Raw genomic sequence first — 23,880 nt, 5'->3', positions numbered from 1 at the left:
GAATCAATACATACATCCAATGTGTGCTTTCTTCATGCAGGGATTTGAGACGGCTTGGAGTGACTCTTGTTGGTCACCAGAAGAAGATTATGAACAGCCTTCAAGAAATGAAGGTACAGCTGGTCAACGGGATGGTGCCATTGTAACTTCAGTTTATTGTCACTTCGTCAAGTGAATGACTCTGCACTTTGTAAACAAGCTCTGAGATTTATTTTAACAAAAAACAAAGGGGAAAAAGGGAAAACTCAGCGATTTCTAAACATTAAGAAAGCATTTGTTTCAGCCACAGAATTTGTAATCAGTGTTGTACTAAAATCTCTTTATCTTCCTCTTGGTGTCTTCATTTTTCATGAAGCAAATATAACCTGCATGGAATAAGAACATGAAGTTTAAACACTACCTTGTATTACAACAACAACATCCTTCTCCCAACTTCTACAAAATTTTATACATGAAATATATAACTATATATAGCACCTTTTTAGACTGAATGAAGGCAGCCCCTTTCAAAACTTCCAAGAATCTACTTGAAAGGAAAGTTTGATAGCCATCTGTAGGCTAACAAAAGCTGCAATTTACTGACGTTTACTTCAAGTCTTAATTGTCTACGAAAGTGTATTGAAGAGCAATATGGTTAGATAATTTCTAAATAGATCTCTTCTTTTGTAATTTTAAATGCTGTTACACAGCATTAAATTATAGAAACTAGTGTATAAACATGTTGCTTGATCAAGGACAAGTACAATACAGGGTGTATATTTATTTTTCTGTGTTACAAAGTTTACTTTTAGCTGCTCTTCTAGATACTACTAGGTAATAAATGTGTATATACTGTATAATTTGCTGTATACCCAGGAATCAACTTAAGGTGGGGCTTTGTGTGTGTGTGGCTTGCACATGTGTGTATTACCATTCAGCTTGCATTGTTACTAGTATTTTAATTTTAGCAACATTCAGGAACACACATTCCAGGGTATATTAGAAATAGGAGAAATAGGGAAGCAGTAAAACAAAATCTAACACAAGCTTGTGTCTTTTTTCCTCTCATGTGTCCAAAAGCTGCTAAATCTCTCTATTCAGTAACAGGAAATGTCTATAAGACTAAATCCCCTTTGGTGTTTTAAAAACATTGTGTGATATCTGTGACAATGGAGTTCTTCTAGCCATTAATCTTGCACCCCTGTAAGAAATTTCACCTTTCTGAGTCCAAGAAAATATCTTGTCAAGAAAAGTTGACACCAAAGGGCACATTTTCAGCAGGATGTAGGAGGATTTAACTGTGCAGACTTCTGTTAATATTGTTAAATCCAGCACATAGCACCAAGCATTACTCCTAAGTGTTAATCCTTTGTAACCATTTCCTTTGTAGCCTGGCTCTAGAAATTTTGATACTAAAGCAGAAATGGAATGATGTCAAATACATCCATCTTTTTTTTTTCCTTTTAGAATTTTCTCTATGGCAAGACTTGACCTGTTTTATTTGTTGATGGCTGTTTTTTCCTTTGGTAATTTTATCTTATATTCAGTTACATTGAATTGATCTTGAGGAGTCATTCTAATGTGCTATTCAATTGGCCTTATTAAGAAATATAAAATGTCCTATGTACATGCCATGTACCAAACTTGGTGAAGAGTGATATTTGTGCTGTAATACAAATTAAACTATTTATTAGAACCTGAACAAAACTGAACTCCTTGGTGAAATAACCAAGTTCTTTTGTATTATTACACTTTATAAATCATGAAATGACATGATTATTCAAGAAGCACAGCATTTAAACAAAATACAGCCTACTTCAGATTGTCAACAGCAATAGTGTATTGGAGTAGCCTGGATTAGTGACATCCGTAAGGAACATACTTGCATTATATTGTCAGTATTCCCCCTCTCTCTCCCAAACACCTGTTTCAGTCAAACGTTAGCATGTATAGGAATAAGTTCTTCCTTTTACCCTACCCACCTTCGCTTAAGTAGCTCTTTGCTAAAGAATATAGGGAGGAAAACGGAGAGAGTTTTAAACAATTTCAAATGATATATTGAGTCCTGTCAAATAGAGCTATAATTCTTTATAGGTATATACTGTACCATGGGTCCACACAGACTATGCTTAATTATTTCAGTTTAGTGAAATTTCTGAAGAAACTAGAGATGGATACAAGTTTGTCTTGATGAAATCACAAGTAAGCAAGCATCACTTTTATGAAAGATGCATTTGTTCATTTCAGGAAAAATAGTAAACTAATTCCTTTTGTACAAAATAATCAGAGATTGTGTTGCACTTATTGAATTTTGTAAAACCAACCTAATCTAAGTGATAAAGTAACAATTGAGAAACTTCAAGTAAGAACAGATTTGTTGATTTAAAAGGTAAACTGCCATAAAATTAAATTTGATGGACTGGCCAAAGTCTATCAAGTTATATACATAACAAATATATTTAAATTGTTCTCCAGCTTTATGTGTTCAAAGATGATTGCAAGGTCAGGATGGAGTATATCTAAGTGATTGGAATTTGACGTTTTAATGAAGGTTTTCTCTTTTTCATAAGAGATATTTTAAATTAATTTTAATTAAATTTGTTTGCCTCTTTTGCCACCTTGATGTATATTTACAAAAGTAAATTGAGATGAAAGTTAAATAAACACATAGCTTTCATCCCTATCTCACTTTGGTTGAGATTTTCTAAGGAATGTCAATATGATTTTATATGATGTACTCCTCCTCAAAAAAGAGGAAATAATTTATTTCTAAAATATTTTTCTCCACTGGATATGTCACCAATTGGGAAGTGCCAATCTCATCTATAAATGTGAGAAGTGGAACAAGGAGAGAAGCAGCTTTTGTGAAATACAGTGAGGCAGTAACCCAGGGCAAAGTTTGACAAATCTTGATTGTGTGATTTCTTATTCTTTTGGTTAATATTGTCACCCAGCAGACAACCAAAAGTGAAACACAGATTCAATAATTTTAGTACATGAGATAGATTTGTCAAATTAAACATAATGTTATTTTAACAATAGCAATACCTTTAGACCATAAGTCTTTCTCAGTGTTTAACTTTGAAAAAGGTGTACAAGCAGAAAATAATTTTCAACTTACTGATATCTGTTGAAGTCGCTCAATGACTACTTTTATCAATCATAATTTGTTTTCTAATCTTGCCATTTGCTCGCATGTAAAAATGACATACTCAGTTTCTCTTCTTGACCGTTGAAAATGTATGCATTGTATGTTAAAAGGTAAAAATTTCGATTTTCCCATTTAAAAAAAATTAATGTGCCTGTGTTTTATTTCTTGTGTTTTAATCACCAAGTCAGTATTCTGAAGTTGTAGGATTACTGTAAAAATTATATTCTAATATTCTATCTAAACTTACATGTGATCAGTATTCTTAGTTTTAGAGTTGTCAAAACAATACAGAACAATCTTAACTCAGTTTGTAAGAGTTCTAACCAGTGCGCAATGGTGAAGAAATAGTTTCCTATCTCAAGTTTAAATGGAAAATTAATATCATTGAGCACTTAATGTGTTTGCATGTCTGCTATTTAATCTCCATGTGAAAGTTAAAAGATTTTTTTTTTAAACACCATTCTTTCTCCCATATAAAGTGGGCTCTCAGAAGCACAAGCAGAGATACTTACCTATGGAAGACATTTTTTTACTGTAATCGTGCATTGGATGGCAAATGCCAGTTGAGTCAGATGTTAGAAATTTACTAGATGTATGATGTTCCATAGTAGAATAAGACTCTTTTATCATTTTGTTCTTTCTAAAAATAAGAAAAAAGAAAGCTAAGTATGATAGCAAACTGTCTTTGCTTATGTCCTGCCAGATGTGTAACCTCAAAATAAAAGTAGATGATCAACAATAAGATGATGATGATGATAATGAATAAACAAAGTGCTAGTTTTATTTGGAATTAATAACTAGAATAAGTCATCATTTTTTCAACTCTGTAGCACAGCTGGTTACATTGAATATTTTCTCTATTATGCTGTTAATTACATAGCAATGTATCAAAGAAGAAATAGATAAGAACTTTCTTTTCATTTCTTGTTGATTTATGAAAAAGTCTTTTTACACATAGATGATTGAATGTTCTTGTTCAGAATGACCACATAATTATTACTTAGGAAAAGACACCAATTCTTTTTTTTAAAAGAGTCTTTTATAATAATCAGAATCAAATGTCATTTGTTTCTTCTAAATGTAAATGAAAAAAGTTGATGGTGGCAAAATACGTCATGTTTATTCAGGCTGGGCTGTCTTAACAGTAGAAGTCTCAGTGGTCAACGTATTTGTTCTTCTTTAGACTGCTATTAGTTTTACAATTAATTATTTTTAAAAAGTGTGTAAATTTAATTTATAATAGTCTGAGAATAAAACTTAGACTCAGTCGTTTGTTAATATGTTTATTTTAATGTTTTAATTTCAGGCAGGTTATAAGCAACTGTATAGAGTTATTTTATTCTGTGTTAGGCACTGGGATTGCTCAAATCCATGCCTCAGCATTAATTCAAGGAAGAACTAGAATTTCTGTATTTTTTTTCTCCATTTGAAGTTCTGTGTGCATTTGGTTTGTGTACATGTTTTTTGTAGTGTAAGATACAAAATTTTATATTTTTTCAGAAAATAAAAAACCCTTTGAATACAGTTAATTCCAATTGTCATGCTTAACCCTCCCCCAAAAGACTTTAAACTTGCAATCTTTGTATAATGATTTCAGTTCCTTCTGATAAACATGTTGGGATTTCTAATGCTAAATATTAAAATGCAATGAGCATCCATTCCCTCAAAGACATATTCATGAATCTTTGCATTCAAATATATTTTGCAACTAGAGTTTGACACTGAGATTATTGGACATGAACATAATTATGTGAAACCTAATTAGAAGTTTGTGACAGTGTTATACAACAGTACTAAAAAAAAGGCAGAAAACTGTGTACTATCTGCAAAAAGACGTTCTGATGCCTTTCTCATCAACAAGCATGTGCTTATGGCATAGGGTCGAGAGGTTGCATTCTTACAGGACTGTCTTTAAATGTAAATGCTCTTCTTCTTCTCTGTGTATTGTATCATACTGGTCTCCTGTAAAGAGCATAGCAAACAATCTATTGTATTCAAGGGAATGAATCATATTTGTATTTGGTTTGCATTTACATTCATAAAAAGTAACATCACCATGCCTGTGGAAATAATCCCTAACTCCTTTGCCTGTGCAAAAAAAAAAAAAAAAACCACTATGACAAGGGATAACATTTGATATTTGCTTTACTCTCATGTGAAGACTATGAATACTTTCTCAGCAAGTAGTCTAGTCTTGTTCTTGCTGTGCTACAGAGATATAAAGATGTTGTGATAAAAGAAGTTTTCCTGCAAGTAGACACTCTTGACCAGGTTGAAGTGATGGGGTGGTGATGGAAAGGCTAATTAGCATATAATTAGAATGCACTATTTTGTATTACAATTTTTTACACTTACCTTTAAGGTACATGTTATTGTCTCTGCTTTACTGATAAGGAAACAATGACTCAAACCAGTTAAGAAATTACCCAAGGTATGACTTCTATTCAAAGACAGGATGAAACCCACATTTATTTAAGACCAAACCCATGTACTGATACTTTCTACCACACTATTCTGATTCCACATTGTGCCATGTACATAATGGATTAATTTAAGCCAACCTGCTAATTTAACTGATGCTGGAACTAAAGGTTAGTGATAAAAATAATGTTCACACTTTTCCAAAGCAAAATGTAAACCTTGGCTGGAAACCAGAATCTGATGGATTACGTTTCTAACATACTCAGTTTTTAGAATAAGCTGAGACCTTGGGAGTCAAAAACTATGTTTTTCCTTATTTGTGATTCTTCCACTGAGTAGTAACACAATCTAATTCAGTGTATTTTTCTAATATATGTTTTTTCACCTACAAGCTTAGGAAATTATAATAACTATATTATACTAAATTCCATCTATAATATCTGAACTTCCCTATAAAATGTTGAAGTCTACAGGTGATTTACTACCAAACTGTTACTACCAAAAGTAAAATAAGTTGATATTTCTGAAAATCCACCATAGCCAAATTTAGAAGAGTTTTATATAAAATATTAAATGCATTTGCTTGAACTTAGCACCTAAAATTAATAAAGTTGGCAGAAATGCTGAAATATAGATAACTTTTCATAGCAATAGTTTTTAAGTCATCCCTCCAATTTTTTAATAGTTATGACAAATACAAATATGTTGGGATTATTAATTTCAATTTGAGGTTTCTTAGTAATCCTAAATTTCCATAAAGTAAAACTCTTCATTCAATGCTCACAACACTTCTTTGAGAAGTTTATTCTGTTTCACTTTTGATCAAAGGCAGAAATGGAGCTTTTGCAAGGTTAAGTGATTTTAATCCAGATCACATAATACATCCCTTCTCTCTTTTAAAGTTTACTTCTTTGCCCCTGAATTTCAGATGATGCTCTCCTGCATATTTTTGAATCTGTTCCCATCCATTGGTCCTGCTCTTGAATATCCTCAGCTGTCAGTCTTCTGACTCCTTTTACTTCATCTTCTATGTCATTGTGAGGGAGTACATAGCACTGTGGTGGTCTGGAGCCAGCATGTTATAACCTGATCTGTCACTTAATAATTGTATGAACTCAGGCAAATCATTTAACCTCCCTGCCTTCAGGTATCTCAACTATTAATGAGGAAATAACTGTTAAAATAACCTAAGAATATTGATATAGAGAGTAAATGTAGTATCTGTTAGACAATAATGCTTCAGTAAATATTATGCATCTTTGTATATCCTACCCTATCATCCCTTCACTATCAAGACATGAGAATAACCTTAACTTTCTTATCTCTTCTTCTCTAATTTCACTGTAATTGTTCCTTTCATTCAATATTTGTTTTAACCTAATATTATCAAAACTTTCAAGCATATAAAATTTGATAAAAGTTTAATAAATTCACTTGTCATGTAAACTAGCTTTGCCTATTATAAACTCAATGCCTATCTTGTTTTGTATGTAACTTCACTATCTCCCTCCTATATTAAAAAAAGGAAGCATGGAAGTTATTTCATAAATAAATATTTCAGTGTGCATGTCCACAATAGAGAGATTATTTTAAATATATAATAATAATACTATTATCATACCTAAAGTTTCATAATGTTTTGAAATATTTTCAAATATCCAATCAGTATTCCCATTTTATCATACCTTTTACTTGCAGTTTCCTTAAATCGGTCTCCAAATGTCCACTTTGGATAGTCAAACTCAGATTTGATTTTTTTTTTTAAAGAATGCATCATAAATTTCATGTACTTGCATTACTACACTTTTTCACATTTTCATACCATTCATGAGGTTCCTCAGGCAAGAATAATGGAGTGGGTTGCCATTTCCTCCTCCAGTGGACCACATTTTGTCAGAACTCTTCATAGTCAACGAGAGTCCGAAACACAGTACTTGGGTACAAACTCAAAAATAACAGAATTCAACATCATAGTAATCCAAGTCTATACCCCAACCAATGTTGCTGAAGAAGCTGAAGTTGGCTGATTCTATGAAGACCTACCAGACCTTCTAGAACTAACACTAAAAAAGTGGTTCTCATCATCATAGGGGACTGGAATGCAAAAGTAGGAAGTCAAGAGATATCTGGAGTAACAGGCAAGTTTGATCTTGGGGTACAAAATAAAGCAGGTCAAAGGCTAACAGAGTTTTGTCAAGAAAACATGCTTCTCATTGCAAACACCCTTTTCTTTTTCTTTTTTTAGTTTATTTTTTTTAATATTTTATTTTATTTTTTAACTTTACAATATTGTATTGGTTTTGCCATATAGCAACATGAATCTGCCACAGGGAGGGATAAGGGAGGAGGGTTCAGGATGGGCAAACACCCTTTTCCAACAACTCAGGAGATGACTCTATACATGGGCATCACCAGACAGTCAATATCAAAATCAGATTATGGTGTTCTTTGCAGCCAAAATGGAGAAGCACTATATAGTCAGCAAAAACAAGACCTGGAGCTGATTATGGCTCAGATAATCAACTCCTGATTGCAAAATCAGGCTTAAACTGAAGAAAGTAGGGAAATCAATAGGCCATTCAGGTATGACCTAAATCAAATCCCTTGTGATTATACAGTGGAAGTGAGGAATAACTTCAAGGGAATAGATCTGGTAGACAGAGTGCCTGAAGAGCTATGGATGGAGGCTTGCAACATTGTATAGAAGACAGTGACCAAAACCATCCCCAAGAAAAAGAAATGCAGGAAAGGAAAGTACTTGCCTGAGGAGGCTTTACAAATAGCTGAGGAGAAAAGAGAAGTGAAAAGCAAGAAGGGAAGGGAAAGGAACACCCAACTAACTTCAGAGTTCAGAGAATAGCAAGGAGAGACAAGAAGGCCTTCTTCAATGAACAGTACAAAGAAATAGAGGAAAACAATAGAATGGAAAAGACTAGATGTCTCCTCAAGAAAATTGGAGATATCAAGGGAGCATTTCATGAAGGGATGGGTAGACTAAAGGACAGAAATGGTAAGGATATAGCAGAAGCAGAAGATATTAAAAGAGGTGGCAAGAACATGCAGAAGAACTGTACAAAAAAGGACTTATTAATGCAGAACCATGATGATGTGGTCACTGACTTAGAGCCAGGCATCCTGGAGTGTGAAGTTAATGGGCCTTAGGGAGTTTTACTATGAACAAAGGTAGTGGAGCTGATGGAGTTCCAGCTGAGCTATTTCAAATCTTAAAAGATGATGCAGTTAAAGTGCTGCACTCAGTATGTCAGCAAACTTGGAAAATGCAACAGTGGCCACAGGACTGGAAAAGGTCAGTTTTGATTCCAATCCCAATGAAGAGCAATGCCAAAGAATATGCAAACTACTGTACAATTGAGCTCATTTCACAAGCTAGCAAGGTTATGCTCAAATCCCTCAACCTAGGCTTCAGCAGTATGTGAACAACTTCCAGATGTATGAGCTACGTTTAGAAGAGGCAGAAGAACCAGAGGTCAAATTTTCAAAATTTGTGGAATCATGGAAAAAGCAAAGGAGTTCCAGTAAAACAACTACTTCTGCTTCATTGATAACACTAAAGCATTTGACTGTGTGGATCACAACAAACTGTGGAACATTCTTAGATATGGGAGTACCAAGCCACCTTACCTATCTCCTGAGAAACCTGTATGAAGGTCAAGAAGCAACAATTCAAACCGAACATGTAACAATGGACTGGTTCAAAATTGAGAAAGGCTATATATTTTCAACCTGCTTATTTAATTTACATGCAGAGTACATCATGGGGAAAGCAGGGCTGGATGAATCACAAGCTGGAATCAAAATTTCAGGGAGAAATATAAAAAGCTCAGATATGCAGATGATACCACTTTAATGGCAGAAAATGAAGAAGAACAAAAGAGCCTCTTCATGATAGTGAAGGAAGAGAGTGAAAAAGATGGCTTGAAACAACATTCAAAAAACTAAGATCATAGCATTCGGTCCCATTGTATGTACATGCTAAGTCACTTCAGTTGTTTCTCACTCTGTGACGGATGGACTGTAGCCCACCAGGCTCCTCTGTTCGTGGGATTCTCCAGGCCAGAATATTGGACTAGGTTGCTATTTCCTACTCCATTCAGCCCAATCACTTCTTGGCAAATAGAAGAGGGAAAAAATGGAAAGAGTGACAGACCTTTTTTTTTTTTGTTCATTGGGCTTCAAAATCACTGTCTCTGTGGATGATGACTGCAGTCATGAAATTAAAAACATTTGTTCCTTGGAAGTAAAACTGTGACAAACCTAGACAGCACATTAAAAAAACAAAAACATCACTTTGCCAACAAAGGTCCATATAGTCAGTTATGGTTTTTCCAGTAGTCATGTACAGATATGAGAGTTGAACCATAAAGAAGTTTCAGCACTGAAGAATTGATGCTTTTGAATTGTGGTGCTAGAGAAGACTCTTAGGAGTCCCTTGGATTGCAAGGAGATCAAAGCAATCAATCCTAAAGGAAATCAACCCTGAATATTTACTGGAAGGACTGTTGCTAAAGCTACAATATTTTGGCCACTGGATGTGAAGAGTCAACTCCTTAGAAAATACTCTGATGCTGGGAAAGATGGAGGGAAGGAGGAGAGGGTGTGACAGGGGATGACATTGTTGGATGGCATCATCAACTGAATGGACATGAGTTTGAGCAAACTCCAACAGATAGTGAAGGACAGGGAAGCCCAATGTGCTATAGTCCATGGGGTTGTAAAGAGTCAGACATAACTTAGCAGCTGAACAAGTCACTATTTATTTATAATTTTAAGATGATTATTTTCATCATTCTTCATGTAATTGCTCACTACCTTTATACAGATTAATTTTCCTTCATTAATATTTAATTCTTCTGAGCTAGAATTAACATAGATAAAGCATAATAGTATTATGTTTTTCCTGTCATTACTTTAAAGTGATGAAGTGCTCAAACATCCCCTCTATGGCCCTTGGGCCTGATACAATATTTTATTGACATTCTTTCCTCAACCCTTCTATTCTTATCTTGAATAATGTCACAAAAATAGTAAGACCTTTTTGATTTTATGTCCAACTTAAGTATCCTCCCTTTTTTGGCACCTAAGATCTCAGTATTTCTTGTTTGTTTACATTTCTAGCCAATTATTTTCAATCCTTTCCACTACCTTTTATTATTCTACCTTCCTTTTATTAATAATAACTGAAATTATGAGTACTCTTCCCACCTCATTAAGTGTGCTTTCCCTTCAAAGTTATATCAATCCATAAGTCTTCAGTTTTAATATAAATGGGAATGGCTTTCCATTCTAAATCTCCAGGGCCAGTCTTTCTCCAAAAATATAGCTCCATGTATAAATTTTTACTAAATCCAGTCGACTGAAATGTGTGCCTTTAAAATCAGCATATCCCAAACTGGCTTCCTTACCTTCAACACACCTTATATCTTATTCCATACTCACACTAGAAGATAACCTCCTAATATACAGTTAACAAAGTAGATATCCAAAATTTATGTATTAAATTTTCTTTACCCTCACCTCCATCTATAACTTATAAAATTTTATTAGTTTCACATTAAATATGTTTCTCAGATATATTACCAGCAAATATAGAAAAATAAGAAAAAAGTCAAAGATAACAATGAGTAGGAAACATAGCCTAGAAAATTAAATACACTCCCAAATATGTGAGCATGGAATCCTTTTAGCTGGTAGTAATTATTACTACTATGCTATGCTATGCTAAGTCACTTCAGGTGTGTCCGACTCTGTGTGACCCCATAGACGGAGGCCCACCAGGCTCCCCCGTCCCTGGGGTTCTCCAGGCAAGAACACTGGAGTGGGTTGCCATTTCCTTCTCCAATGCATGAAAGTGAAAAGTGAAAGTGAAGTTGCTCAGTTGTGTCCGACTCTTAGCGACCCCACAGACTGCAGCCTACCAGGCTCCTCCGTCCATGGGATTTTTCCAGGCAAGAGTACTGGAGTGGACTACATGCTAATTGCAAGAGTGTATTGTCATCTGTGGGAACATGTTTCAAGTTAACCATAAGAATGCTATATTTTCTCAACCATTGTTACTATAGGCAAGCAATGACAAGACAATGTCCACTCTGGGTTTACACTGCCTCAGTGCATTGTATCTGAATAATGATCCATCTATATACATGCCTACTTTTCCTGGGAACCAATGCAATAACACAATTATAATGCAGCTGCATGCAGTCAGGTGGTCCCTAAGACAGATAAGAATGAATTACTCAAATCCATTCTCTTTGAAATATGTATTATATGTTATTATTTTCTGATACTTAAGATATGGCCCTAAAATAAGAGGTTGCTGAATAAGATGTTAAAAGTTACTACCCTGGCAAATGTGTCATCCAATATTAAAAGTTATAGAGTTCTTCAAATATTCTTAGCCAAGGAAGGCAACAGACCAGGGGAACAGAGATTTTCTGAGAAAAAGAAACATGTAACAAGTAGCTATTGATGGAGTGAGCATCTTATTAGAAATGAGCCCATCAGCACAACGCATCAACCCTGAGGAACTGAGGGGAAAAGGCCAAGGCCAGAAAATAAGACTGAAAATCCAGAGGACATTCTGCATGTGCATGCACTGCCCTGCCCCCAACACACACACATTTTGCTAACCTCTAAGAATACTATCTGTTAGGTGGAAAAGAGAAGTATAAAGATAGAAGTGCATAAGTACAGGACTCAGAAAAGTAGAGAATACATGAAATGAAGAAAATACATATGGTAATTGTGCATAGATATTTCTGAAAAAAATGACCTAGAACCAAAGTTCTTAAAACAGATATTGTTAACGTTTTTAATATTGTTTAATACTTATGAATGATAGCCTCAGGGAAGTAGGAAAAATTGCAAAACTTGGAATTTGGAAAGGAGAACTCACAATCATCATTAAATTCTTAAGGAGCTACTACCATAAAATATTTAAAATCATGACTCAATCATGGAATATCCTCTAGTCAGTGACATCTTGTATTTGTAAGCAAGCAATTCATGATAGGGCTTTCCTACTATTTTCATTATTTTTCTGAAGGAGATATTACTTTAGGAGACTAACTTCTTGTATCTCATGGTCAGTAGATAAAATATATTGATGGTAATAGCTTCATAATGTAGTGGAATCTAAAGATAACATCAATTGATTTCCATTTTGTTATGAAATAAATGGAAAACTATTCTAAGCAGTAGACAAATTGTACTATGTATCTAAAACAATGGTATTATCATAGAGAACAGCTTTAAAAAAATAGTAAGGAGTCATCCAATTAATAAATTATATGGATGTGAAATGTAATAAGCTTGCTTTCACAGCAGGATTTTTAGCACAAGTTTATCATCTTAAACCTAAACTCAAGCTTGTCCCTAGCTGCTGGCATCATACGCCTGCATTACTATAGTGGCTATCATTCACATGCCTTTTACCTTAAGTGTCATTCCTATTATTAGACCAGCATTAATATTTTGGCTGATCAGGTAAGTTTTAATTATCTATAGAAATCCCTTTTCCCAAACTCATTTATTCATCTTCTCATTTATTTAAGCACCTTTTATGTTAGGCACTCAAGATCCAGAACATGGACTCTGGAGTTCTATAGACATAGCGCAAAATCTGTCTTCCTCACTTGCTAGCTGTATGACCTTGGGAAAGTTGGGGTGTACATCTATGCCTCAGCCTCTTCACCTGCAGTAAATACTTGCTGTTGTTGTTTAGACACTAAATCGTGTCCAACTGTGACACCACATGGACTGTAGCCTGCCAGGCCCCTCTGTACATGGGATTTCCTAGGCAAGAATACTGGAGTGGGTTGCCATTTCCTTTTTCAGGGGATCTTCCCGATCCAGGGATTGAATTTGTGTCTCCTGCATTGACAGGCAGATTCTGTACCACTGAGCCATATAGACAATAATAAATTTACTTTGAGTATTTCACTTATCTCACACTCTCTATGTTCTTTTCACATAGATCTGCAAGTTACTGTCTACCTCAGGATATTTATATTAATACATGCTAATTCCTACACCAGAAATACTCCTTCCCCAAAACTTTTCATGACTTATTATTCTTGTTCTTAAGGACTCTGACTAAATGTCTGCTGAGTTACTCAGCTTGTCTAAAAGTATCACACCATGCCCCATCTTTTTCAAAGAACCTTGTAAATATGTTTTTATTTTGGTTGCCTATTTCATTGTTTCTTTATTATTTTTCTTTCCCTCTGGAACATAAGCTCAATAAAAGTAGAAATCTGGTCTCTTTCTGTGACTGCTGTATCCCTACCATCCAGCACAGTTCTTAGAACATCATTGACACAGCCTCTGAGTCATCAACCCTTCCTCTAGAGGGCTGCCCCAAAGCCTGGTCAAGAGGTATTTATTTCTTACCAACTTTTGAAGCAAAGTAAGCCCTCATATTGCTACACATGATGTAGTCCAATGAATGTTAGACTTTCTACAGTAATAATAATCTTCCCCCAATAAAAAAGCACAAGTTAAATGGTAGAGTAATGGAAAGGATGTTTTCCCAATGGTGTTTCCAAGAAAATGGAATAATTGTGGAATCTTTTCAGAGACTAAAGCAGGAACATAGGGAAAGGAGGTAAGTGGTAATTATATTCGACTGTTGCTGTTGAGGCTATTGTTATTTTTGCTTTTATTTCATGGATAAGATTCATGACCTCAAGAAGCTACCACCTATTGAGTGAGACATATCAGTAAAGAAATTAAGTACATTAAAGCATAATGTGCACATGAGGTTTTAGGAACAAATAAGAAATAATCAATCTCTGATGATGAAGAAAAGGCTTCTTTACAGAGTTTACCTCCTAGAGATGTATTGTCTGGTAGGGTGGCCCAACCCAAGTGTGGCTATTTAACTTTAAATTTGAATTAATTAAAATTAAAAATTTAATTCTTCAATCTCACTAGCCATATTTCAAGTGGCTAGTAGTCATCCTAAGAGATATTTCAGATATGGAACAAGCCTATCATTGCAGAAAGTTCTATTCAACAACACTAATCTGGATAACACAGTCTCATGTGTTATTCTGGGAACAGAGCACCTTAGAGAGGGCAAGAGTAGAAATTCAAGAAAACCAGTTAAGATAGAGATATAGTAAGTGAAGTAGATGAGAAATGTTTAAACCCAGGGCATAGTGGTAGTTGTGGGTGCTAATAGACAGCACCTGTCTATACCAGGTCTTAGTTGCAGCATGTGGGATATAGTTCCCTGACCAGGATTGAACCCCAGACTCCCTGCATTGGGAGCACAGAGTCTTTGTCAATGAACCACCAGGGAAGTTCCAGGAAAGACTTAATTTTAAAAACATTAAAGAGATAGAATTGATAGGACACATAGATGGATTGATGTCATTTGTTTAGGAAAAGAGAAGAATGGGTCCAAAATTTCTGGCTTGCATAGCTAAGTGCTACTTCCCATGATGAAAATGAAGACAGCATGTTTCATCCTATGGATCAGGGTGAGCTTCAACAAATCTAGTCTTGTTCTTTTCTTGGTTATTTCTCTGACCAAAAACAGAGACCAACTTTCACTTCTTGTCTGCAGGCCCCTGGATCTCAGCTCTGAACTCAGTGGCTGTTCAAATATGAAAACACTCATGTCCACACAAATATGCATCACCTTGCCATGCAGGGCAGTTACAATCTATATCTGGAAAAGAACCATTTCTCTGAAAAATAGCGACACAATTTTTATTGACAAAGTGCTGACTCAGAGAGGCATGGACATCAATCTACATTATCAAAAGAACACGAGGCTTAGAAGTGCAAAAACCCATGATTACCTCAAAGATTTCATCCCACACTTGGTTTATTTTCTATGTACCACTGGAATTAAAGGGATAATTCTTAAGATTCTTCCAGAACACCAGAATAAAGGAGAAAAAAAATTCAATAAAGGGTGGGTAGATGGAGGGATTATGTTCTCCTTTATTTGGAAACACAGTTTTGAAATTATACTTTTATTTCCCCAGCTTCTAGAAGTCCCATTAATATCTTGGGAATTCCATTCAAGATTTTGCAATTCCTATAATCAAATTACTAGGAGAGAGATGCTTGTGTGCTCAGTAGCTCAGTCCTGTCCAACTCTTGTGACCCCATAGACTGTAGCCTGCCAGGCTACTCCATCCATGGAATTTTCCAGGCAAGAATACTGGAGCATATTGTCATTTTCTGCTCCAGGGGACCCTCCCAACCCAGGGATTGAACCCATGTTTTTTGCATCTCTGGCAATGGTAGGCAGTTTCTTTACCACTGAGCCATGTGGGAAGCCCATCAAATTCCTAGGAGTTACTGCTAAAGCACTGAAGAATGATTGAAGGGCACAGTAGGTGTTCTAGATGTTCATTTTTGACCCCATCTTAATATACATTCCCTGAAAGAAGTTCCTGAGGTAACAGTTTACTTAGATTCATTTGTGAGATGGCGCTGCAAAGCAAGAGTGAGGAAAGGGAAAGGAGGAAAAGACAAAATAATAATGCTGTAGAAACCAAAGACCCATTTCCACCAGGACCTCTGGGAAGTTTTAACAATGCCTCTTAAAAATGAGCTTCTAGAGGAAAGGCTGCCAGTTTGCTCACAACGATTGAAAGTCGCCTTTAGGTGCTTCAACATCCAGGTGCTTTCATGCTACACTTGAGCATAGGCTTTGTGAGTTCCTTTGGCTTCAGCAATGGCCCTGAAGCAGAAAAGGAGAGCTATTCAACACACACCAGGGAGGTGTTTTTACCACATGTCAAGACTATTTACTTCAGCTATAGAAAAAAAAAAATCAGAGTCAGACTAAGGAACATGGCAGGACATCACGAGTGTTTACTGCATGCAGTCCAGCTCTTCCACTGCTCAGATTTACTCAGGCTTCATATTAACCCTACACCTCAAAACAGAGCCAGCTTTGCTGGCTCGTGACCAGTGCAGTCCTGTAAAGCCCATGCTCAGTAAGGCTTTGTACTTGAAGTTTAATGCTTTGCAGTTGCCATCTTAAAATTCTTGAAAATGTTAGCTTTGTCCTTGTGTTTTATAAATGAAAGCTGACAGAACAATGAAGCATGGGGGTGAGGGGGTTGGGATGGGCTGATGGCAAGGAGAGTACTTGGATCCTCAGCTCCTGCACTGTCCTACCTCTGAACACCTCCCTGGGAAGGGTCCTAGGCTGTCTGCTCCTCTTCCACTAGCCCTGCAAGTGCCCAGTTTCCATGACCCACTCTGGCCTTAGACCACTGCTGCCAGCCCTCTTTTTCCCATAGCAACTAGGTCACACCAATGTAGGGAAAGGCCTATATTCTACATCCCTGTTTGACCCTGGAAGCATCCTGGGCACAGGTGCAGGCAGGATTGGTACTGGGCTGCAGTCCCAACCATGTCTCAGACTTGATCATGACAGTTGCAGTCCTGGTCCTGGCTAGCAGCAGCGTGGCAGGTGACTAGGCAAAGACAAGCCTCTAGCCCACGTATAACTTTGATACCCTGTGTTTTCCAACATGGAGGGTGCAGTCTCTTGAAGTCCACCCATTCATCATGGGTTGGGGTTGTAAGTCCTTGGAAAAGAGAAATTGACTCCCCCACCCACATTCTCTACCTGCCCTCCATAGTGTGTCGGTCCTGTTGCTGGCAGAAGGACAAGTCTGACAGCCTAAAGACCATTTGTGTTCAGTTGAGGGGACATCCTGGGCACCTGTGAAGATCTACAATCTCCCTGGGGGAAGGGGGACCTCCTTACTGGAGGGAACATGACATTTAATAGCTAATTTAAAAACCCCTGACTAGTCAAGAAAGAGACTAGAAAGAGGAAGGAAAAAAAGGTTTTTTTCAACAATATTTTAGTATCTTTGTGGGAACACAGTTTATTTACAATATGTTCATTTCTACTGTAGAGCAAAGTGAATCAGTTACATACATACCAAAAAAAAAAAAAAAAAACACCTCAGTTGCTCAGTAGTGTCCAACTCTTTGTGACCCCAGTCATAAGTTCCTCTGTCCATGGGATTTCCCAGGCAAGAATACTGTGTGTCATTTCCTTCTCCAAGGAATCTTCCTGACCCAGGGATCCAGTCCAAGTCTTTTGGGTCTTCTGAATTAGGAGATGAATTTTTTACCACTAGCACCACCTAGGAAGTCCCATATATGTACATGACCTATATGTGGAGGGAAGCTAAAAAAAGAGTGAGTATCATGGCAAATAGATGTGGAAACAGTTGCTGACTTTATTTTTCTGGACTTCAAAATCACTGCAGATGGTGATTGCAGCCATGAAATTAAAAGACACTTACTCCTTGGAAGGAAAGTTATGACCAACCTAGACAGTGTATTAAAAAGCAGAGACATTACTTTGCCAACAAAGGTGCATCTAGTCAAGGCTATGGTTTTTCCAGTGGTCATATATGGATGTGAGAGTTGGACCATAAAGAAAGCTGAGCACAGAAGATTTGATGCTTTCAAACTCCCCTGGACTGCAAGGAGATCCAAGCCGTCCATCCTAAAGGAGATCAGTCCTGGGTGTTCACTGGAAGGACTGATGTTGAAGCTGAAACATCAATACTTTGGCCACCTGATGTGAAGAACGGACTCATTTGAAATGCCCCTGATGCTGGGAAAGATTGAGGGCAGGAGGAGAAGGGGACGACAGAGGGATGAGATGGTTGGATGGCATCACCGACTCAATGGACATGGGTTTGGATGGTCTCTGGGAGTTGGTGATGGACAGGGAGGTCTGGTGTGCTGCGGTTCACAGGGTCACAAAGAGTCAGACATGACTGAGCAAATGAACTGAACTGATATATATATCCACTCAATATAAAGTAATGAGTTCTCTGCACTATACAAGGAAATTTTTAAAATATATTTTAGTGTCTTTAACAAATGTTCTTTCTGCTTTTTGAAGAAGGGGTTTTGCATTTTCATTTTGCATTTGGCCCCACAAATCATGTAACCAGCTCTGTTACAGGGAATCAGCAAACAATAATTTCTTAAATAAATAAATAAATAAATAAATAAATATATATATATAAAATGCACAAGAAAAAAGTTGTGGCAACTACACCTGAAGTCCTAAAGGACAATCATTTTCACCCTCCTCAACCACCCACTCTAGTTTTCCTCCACTCTTCACCAGCAGGGCAACAGTCAAGTCTGGCTCACCTGACAAGGATACCCACTGCCACCCTGAGTGGGTCTGAACTCTTGATTGCCTTGGTCTATTCACATTCTAGTTGCTGCAACAACCTGCTCGAAAGAAGCCTGAGAAAAATCCCTAGTGACTTCTTCAAGTCTGACAAAATTTCTCTTTGTCCCCATTATGTAAGAGCAATCATAACTCCTCATGATAATGAGAGTCAGTTATACCCATCAGTGTGATAATTCATTTGTCTGTTGGTTCAGTAACCAAAGCTAAGGTTCAGTAGAGGAACCTTTTCCTTTCAGACCCAAACCAGCATGTTCAACACAGCAGAGCCTAAGAAACAAACAGAAAATGTACATTGTGTATGTTGGTCACTGTATTAATAGTTTGCTAGGGCTGCCAGCCAAAATACTGGAGTAGGTAGCCTTTCCCTTCTCCAGGGGATCTTCCCAACCCAGGGATCGAACCCAGGTCTCCCACATTGCAGGCGGATTCTTTACCAACTGAGCTATCAGGAATAATCAGGGTAGATGAACCCATATTTGGTGTAGCTGTGAAAGGAGAAAAACTGTCTGAAGGAATTTGCTTGTTATCAAGCGGTTGGTCTAATATCAAGCACTAACTGCCATTAAAGCAACAGCTCACTTGGCCTTGTAGAGAGGATGATGCTCTTGGGCCCTGTCACCATGACTACTCCACTCATGAGCCAATTGTGTGAGCATTGGAGAAGCCACCGATTAGGCTAGCTGACCTCTACCAGGTATGTCATCATGTGAATCTGGGTTTTGAGTTTATCTTCTGCATCAGATGCTCTGTGGTAGGTATTAGTATAAAACACAAAGATTCTCTGACTATGTGCTCATCCTCTGCTAAGTCACTTCAGTCGTGTCCAACTCTGTGCGACCCCATAGACGGCAGCCCAACAGGCTCCCCTGTCCCTGGGGTTTTCCAGGCAAGAACACTGGAGTGAGTTGCCATTTCCTTCTCCAATGCATGAAAGTGAAAAGTGAAAGGGAAGTCACTCAGTCATGTCCCACTCCTAGCGATCCCATGGCCTGCAACCTACCAGGCTCCTCCGTCCATGGGATTTTCCAGGCAAGAGTACTGGAATGGGGTTCCATTGCCTTCTCCGGTGCTCATCCTCACATACTCCCAAATCTACATTAGACTTCTTTAGATGTACTTGCCTCTAACTTTCCAAATTGCCCTTCCAGGTTTCTGTTCCACTACCTTGCATCTATGTATATTGTTACCAAGCCACTTCTCCCTCTTTCCAAGTATACAGGCAAGTTTTCTCCTCCCAGTATTAGTGTAATATAGCTATAGTTAATACGGTAGTAAATTTTAGCTAATGCCTACACAACAAGCTAAACAATTGTGAAAAAACAGACCCCCAATTCTCCTCAGTCACCAACTACTCATGGGGATCCAACTCCTTGAGTCATAACTGTGAGCTGAAAGAGAGACATTAGTGTACCCCACATAGGCTAATGGGGGGATTGTGCCATCACTTCGTGAAACTGACTTAGGTCCTCTGGGTATGCTGGTACTCAATCCAAGATATTCCTTTTCTACTGTACTATGGGTTGCTACTATATCCACTGAAAGTGAAAGTCGCTCAGTCATGTCTGACTCTTTGCTACCCCATGGATTAGTCCATGGAATTCTCCAGGCCATAATACTGGAGTGGGTACCCTTTCCCTTCTCCAGCAGATCTTCCCAACCCAGGGATCAAACCCAGGTCTCCCACATTGCAGGTGGATTCTTTATCATCTGAGCCACAAGGGAATACCCACTGGACCTAATGAATTAATAGAACTAATAACATCAGGATGCTCAATTAAGTCATGAAGTCACTTATTATCAGTCTCTACTCCTGCCCAGTGGTATATCATACCAACCAAATGTTAGAATGACTGCACAACCCAGTGTTTTCACTTTGCCTATACTTTATCCCAAATCAGCTCAGAAGAGAATCTTCTTAATTGTGGTATTGAAGGGAGCCATTTTCACTAGCAATGTGATCTGTGTTACATTCTGATGATGAAAAACTGCAGTGGTTACATGCAGTCTGATCACTGAAGAACTCACTAAACCTCCATATTCATGAAAGGCTTTAACGAAGCTGAAAGATTTTGCATAGAGCAGTAGAAATAAAATTCAAGTAAGCATATGGAGCCCAAGAAACTTCTAGGCACAGCTCTCCAAAATCCTTTTCAGTCACACAGATACTCTTCAACTCAGGGTCAGGGCTGGGGACCAAACTGAGATGCACAGCTGAAGGTGAGCAGTGGGCAGTTCAGAAAAATTTCATTTGCCACTCCCCATAGCTGGCATTACTGCCCAAACCATCCACCTGCCTCCCTACTCCCTTATCTCCATCCATGGAAAAACTGTGTTCCACAAAACCAGTCCCTGGTGCAAAAAAGGTTGGGGACCACCACTCTGGATTGTGAACTACCAAGACATATATAAGGGAGAGCTACCATAGAGAGCTCTATTCAGAAGAGCTAGGGTAAACGTTCCCAGGAGGGTCTTTTATGCCCCATTGGACATGCATACACATGAGTTGCTGACCTTCCCACATGGCACTATCCCTGGGTTGGGAAGATCCTCTAGAGGAGGGTATGCCCTCCCATAGGGCAATGCACTCCCATATTCTTGCCTGAAGAATCTCATGGACAGAGGAGTCTGGTGGGCTATAGTCCACAGTGCCACAAAGAGTCAGACATGACTGAAACAACTTAGCATGCACACATGCACAAGTCAGCTGCTAATTGCTTTCACCAAGTCATCAATCTACACATCCCTATATAACATGAAAAAGGTGGCTCAGGCTGCTGGGGGCGCCTCATATTAAATGGGTAATTGTTAATGACTAGCCTGCCTAGCTCCTCCTTACTGTGGACTAGAGTCAGTATCAGATTTCCAGGCATCCCCAAAGACAAGGCAGATAAGCAGTTTAGCTTGAAGATAACTTTATCTTAGAGTGACCTAGTTCCAGAAACTCATTCTGAATGGTTGCTGACTAGGAAGGCTCTGTTTTTAGCTTCTTGGTTTGCGGATAGCTTGGGTCAAAGTCATAGCTGCAGGTCATTTATTTATGAGACTCATAGAAATCAGCAGCCAATGAGCAGGGAAAATGAAACATGAAAAGAATACTAAACATCAGGGTGGGTACGTTATTGAGGTTTCCATGCAATCACTGAGAAGTGTCAAAAATTGCCATTGTTGGGGCACCTGTTCAGTAACTCATACTGATATTTGTCCAGGATTGCCCCTGGGGGTGTTAATAACTTCCTCCTCTCAGGCTGCATGGGTGTGCAAATAGAGCAGTCAGTGATGGCTCTGAAGAAGGTCATGGCCTTAGAGATGGTCCTATGTAGAAATATTCCAGGAATTTTGAGAGTGTGTTGTAAAACACAGTCATCATTAAAAATTAAATTCCATAAATTTATAATTAAGTTATATGAAAAATGAAGTAATTAACACTCAAAATCCATCTTGTCCTAATTATTTTCTATTACCTACCCTCTTGTGATTATTTGTCTATTATCTGTATAGTAGAATACTAATATAATGGAGTGCTACTGCATGCCTCTTCCCAGAAGTGCATTCAGTAGCTCATGCTGGAGCTTGAAATTGTCCATGGTGGGAATATTTACACAAGGGAAATTAGCAAATGCTACAAATCAGGGCATGATTCCTGCCCTCTCTCCTGCCTCCACTAGGGTCAGTCCACCCTCCATGGCAGAAGGGTGAAGAGAAACTGCTAGATCCTTGAGATGGGAAACTATTAGAGTAAGATGGAATTGTCCAACCCATGGGGTTGAAACAAGAGGTTAATCCAGGATACATGGCACTGGTAGTTAAAATAATCTGCTCTTCTCCCCAGCCTTCCATATTTTATTCCCAAATTGTAGTAAGTAGGAAAGTTATGTTGAAGCTGAAACTCCAATATTTTGGCCACCTGATGTGAAGAGCCGACTTATTTGAAAAGACCCTGATGCTGGGAAAGATTGAAGGTAGGAGGAGAAGGGGACGACAGAGGATGAGATGGTTGGATGGCATCACTGACTCAATGGACATGGGTGTGGATAGACTCCAGGAGTTGGTGATGGGCAGGGAGGTCTGGCATGCTGCGGTTCATGGGGTCACAAGGAGTCAAACATGACTGAGCAACTGAACTGAACTGAGGAAAGTTAGCTCCTCTCGAATCCCCATATGCACCCCAAGCCACCCGACATAAATATTATCAGAAGTAGAAATATTTGATTTAGTGATTTTCAAAGTGAAGAATTTCAGGGATGAAAGTTCAGGGAATAAAGAGGCCAGGTTTTGGGTGAGCCACCATCCCACAACATTCAAGTTGGAATGATAAACAAACTTGAGTAAAAAGAAAACAATGTGGGGTAAAAATCTTCCAAATCTGTTCAAAGGTTAAAGAGTAGTGGCTGAAAATTGTGTTGGATAATGAATATTACATTTGAATCATACATTCACAAGACAGAAGGGATTTTACACTCAAAGGGTAGAATAAAGATCAGTAGTGCTCTCTCGAAGAAACCTCCTCAGCTAGGAGTTCTCATGGTAACACTATCATTACCTAAGCCCTCCCTCACATCACACCCACACTCATTTTCTCTCTCTCATGTACACATATTACAACAACAACATTCTTATAACTGCTTAATAAAGAATAATAAGTCATATTTAAGTGTTTGCTACGTGTTAGGAAACCTTTTATGTGCTTCATGTATATTTCTTTCTCAGTAATTTGAAAATTTATATCATGCTTACATTTCAGATGTAATGCTTTTGGAAAACCAAAGCACAAAGAATTTAACTAGGAAACAACACATATTAAGTGGTAGAGCCATGAAATTATTCTGGGAAACTTTTTCTTCATCTTCTTAATCTGAGATATGCTGTTACTTCACGGCATGACTTACCTTGCAGCCATATCAAATGGTAGATGATTTTACACCTACAGGACCTGTAAACATCAAGACATCTTCCTTGCTTCTCATAGCTCTTCCAGACCACTCCGGTGCCCTGCTCTTTAAGCTAAAATCTTACTCCACTTGAAGCCAATGACAACAGATCATACTGCAAGCCTTCCTATCAGTTCTCATTGCTTGACAATTCTAATACTCTAACTTATTACACT

The 23,880-nt window shown here is 37.7% G+C and overlaps 1 protein-coding gene across 6 annotated transcripts in view; it reads left to right on the top strand.

Moving 5' to 3' along the window:
• Positions 1–4,654, top strand: part of EPHA5 (EPH receptor A5) — a 408,082-nt gene extending 403,428 nt beyond the window's left edge. For all 6 annotated transcript variants that reach the window (XM_070791518.1, XM_070791523.1, XM_070791516.1 and 3 more), the window contains one exon: positions 41–4,654. In XM_070791518.1, coding sequence (XP_070647619.1) covers positions 41–146 — 106 coding nt within the window. In that variant the 3' untranslated portion in view covers positions 147–4,654. The remainder of the gene's footprint in view (positions 1–40) is intronic.
• Positions 4,655–23,880: the final 19,226 nt, after the last annotated feature.

Source organism: Bos indicus, chromosome 6, assembly GCF_029378745.1.
Source record: "Bos indicus isolate NIAB-ARS_2022 breed Sahiwal x Tharparkar chromosome 6, NIAB-ARS_B.indTharparkar_mat_pri_1.0, whole genome shotgun sequence".
In the NCBI taxonomy this organism is placed as follows: domain Eukaryota; kingdom Metazoa; phylum Chordata; class Mammalia; order Artiodactyla; family Bovidae; genus Bos; species Bos indicus.
Note: the sequence above shows the minus strand (reverse complement) of the source record. Positions and strands in the feature narration are given on the sequence as shown.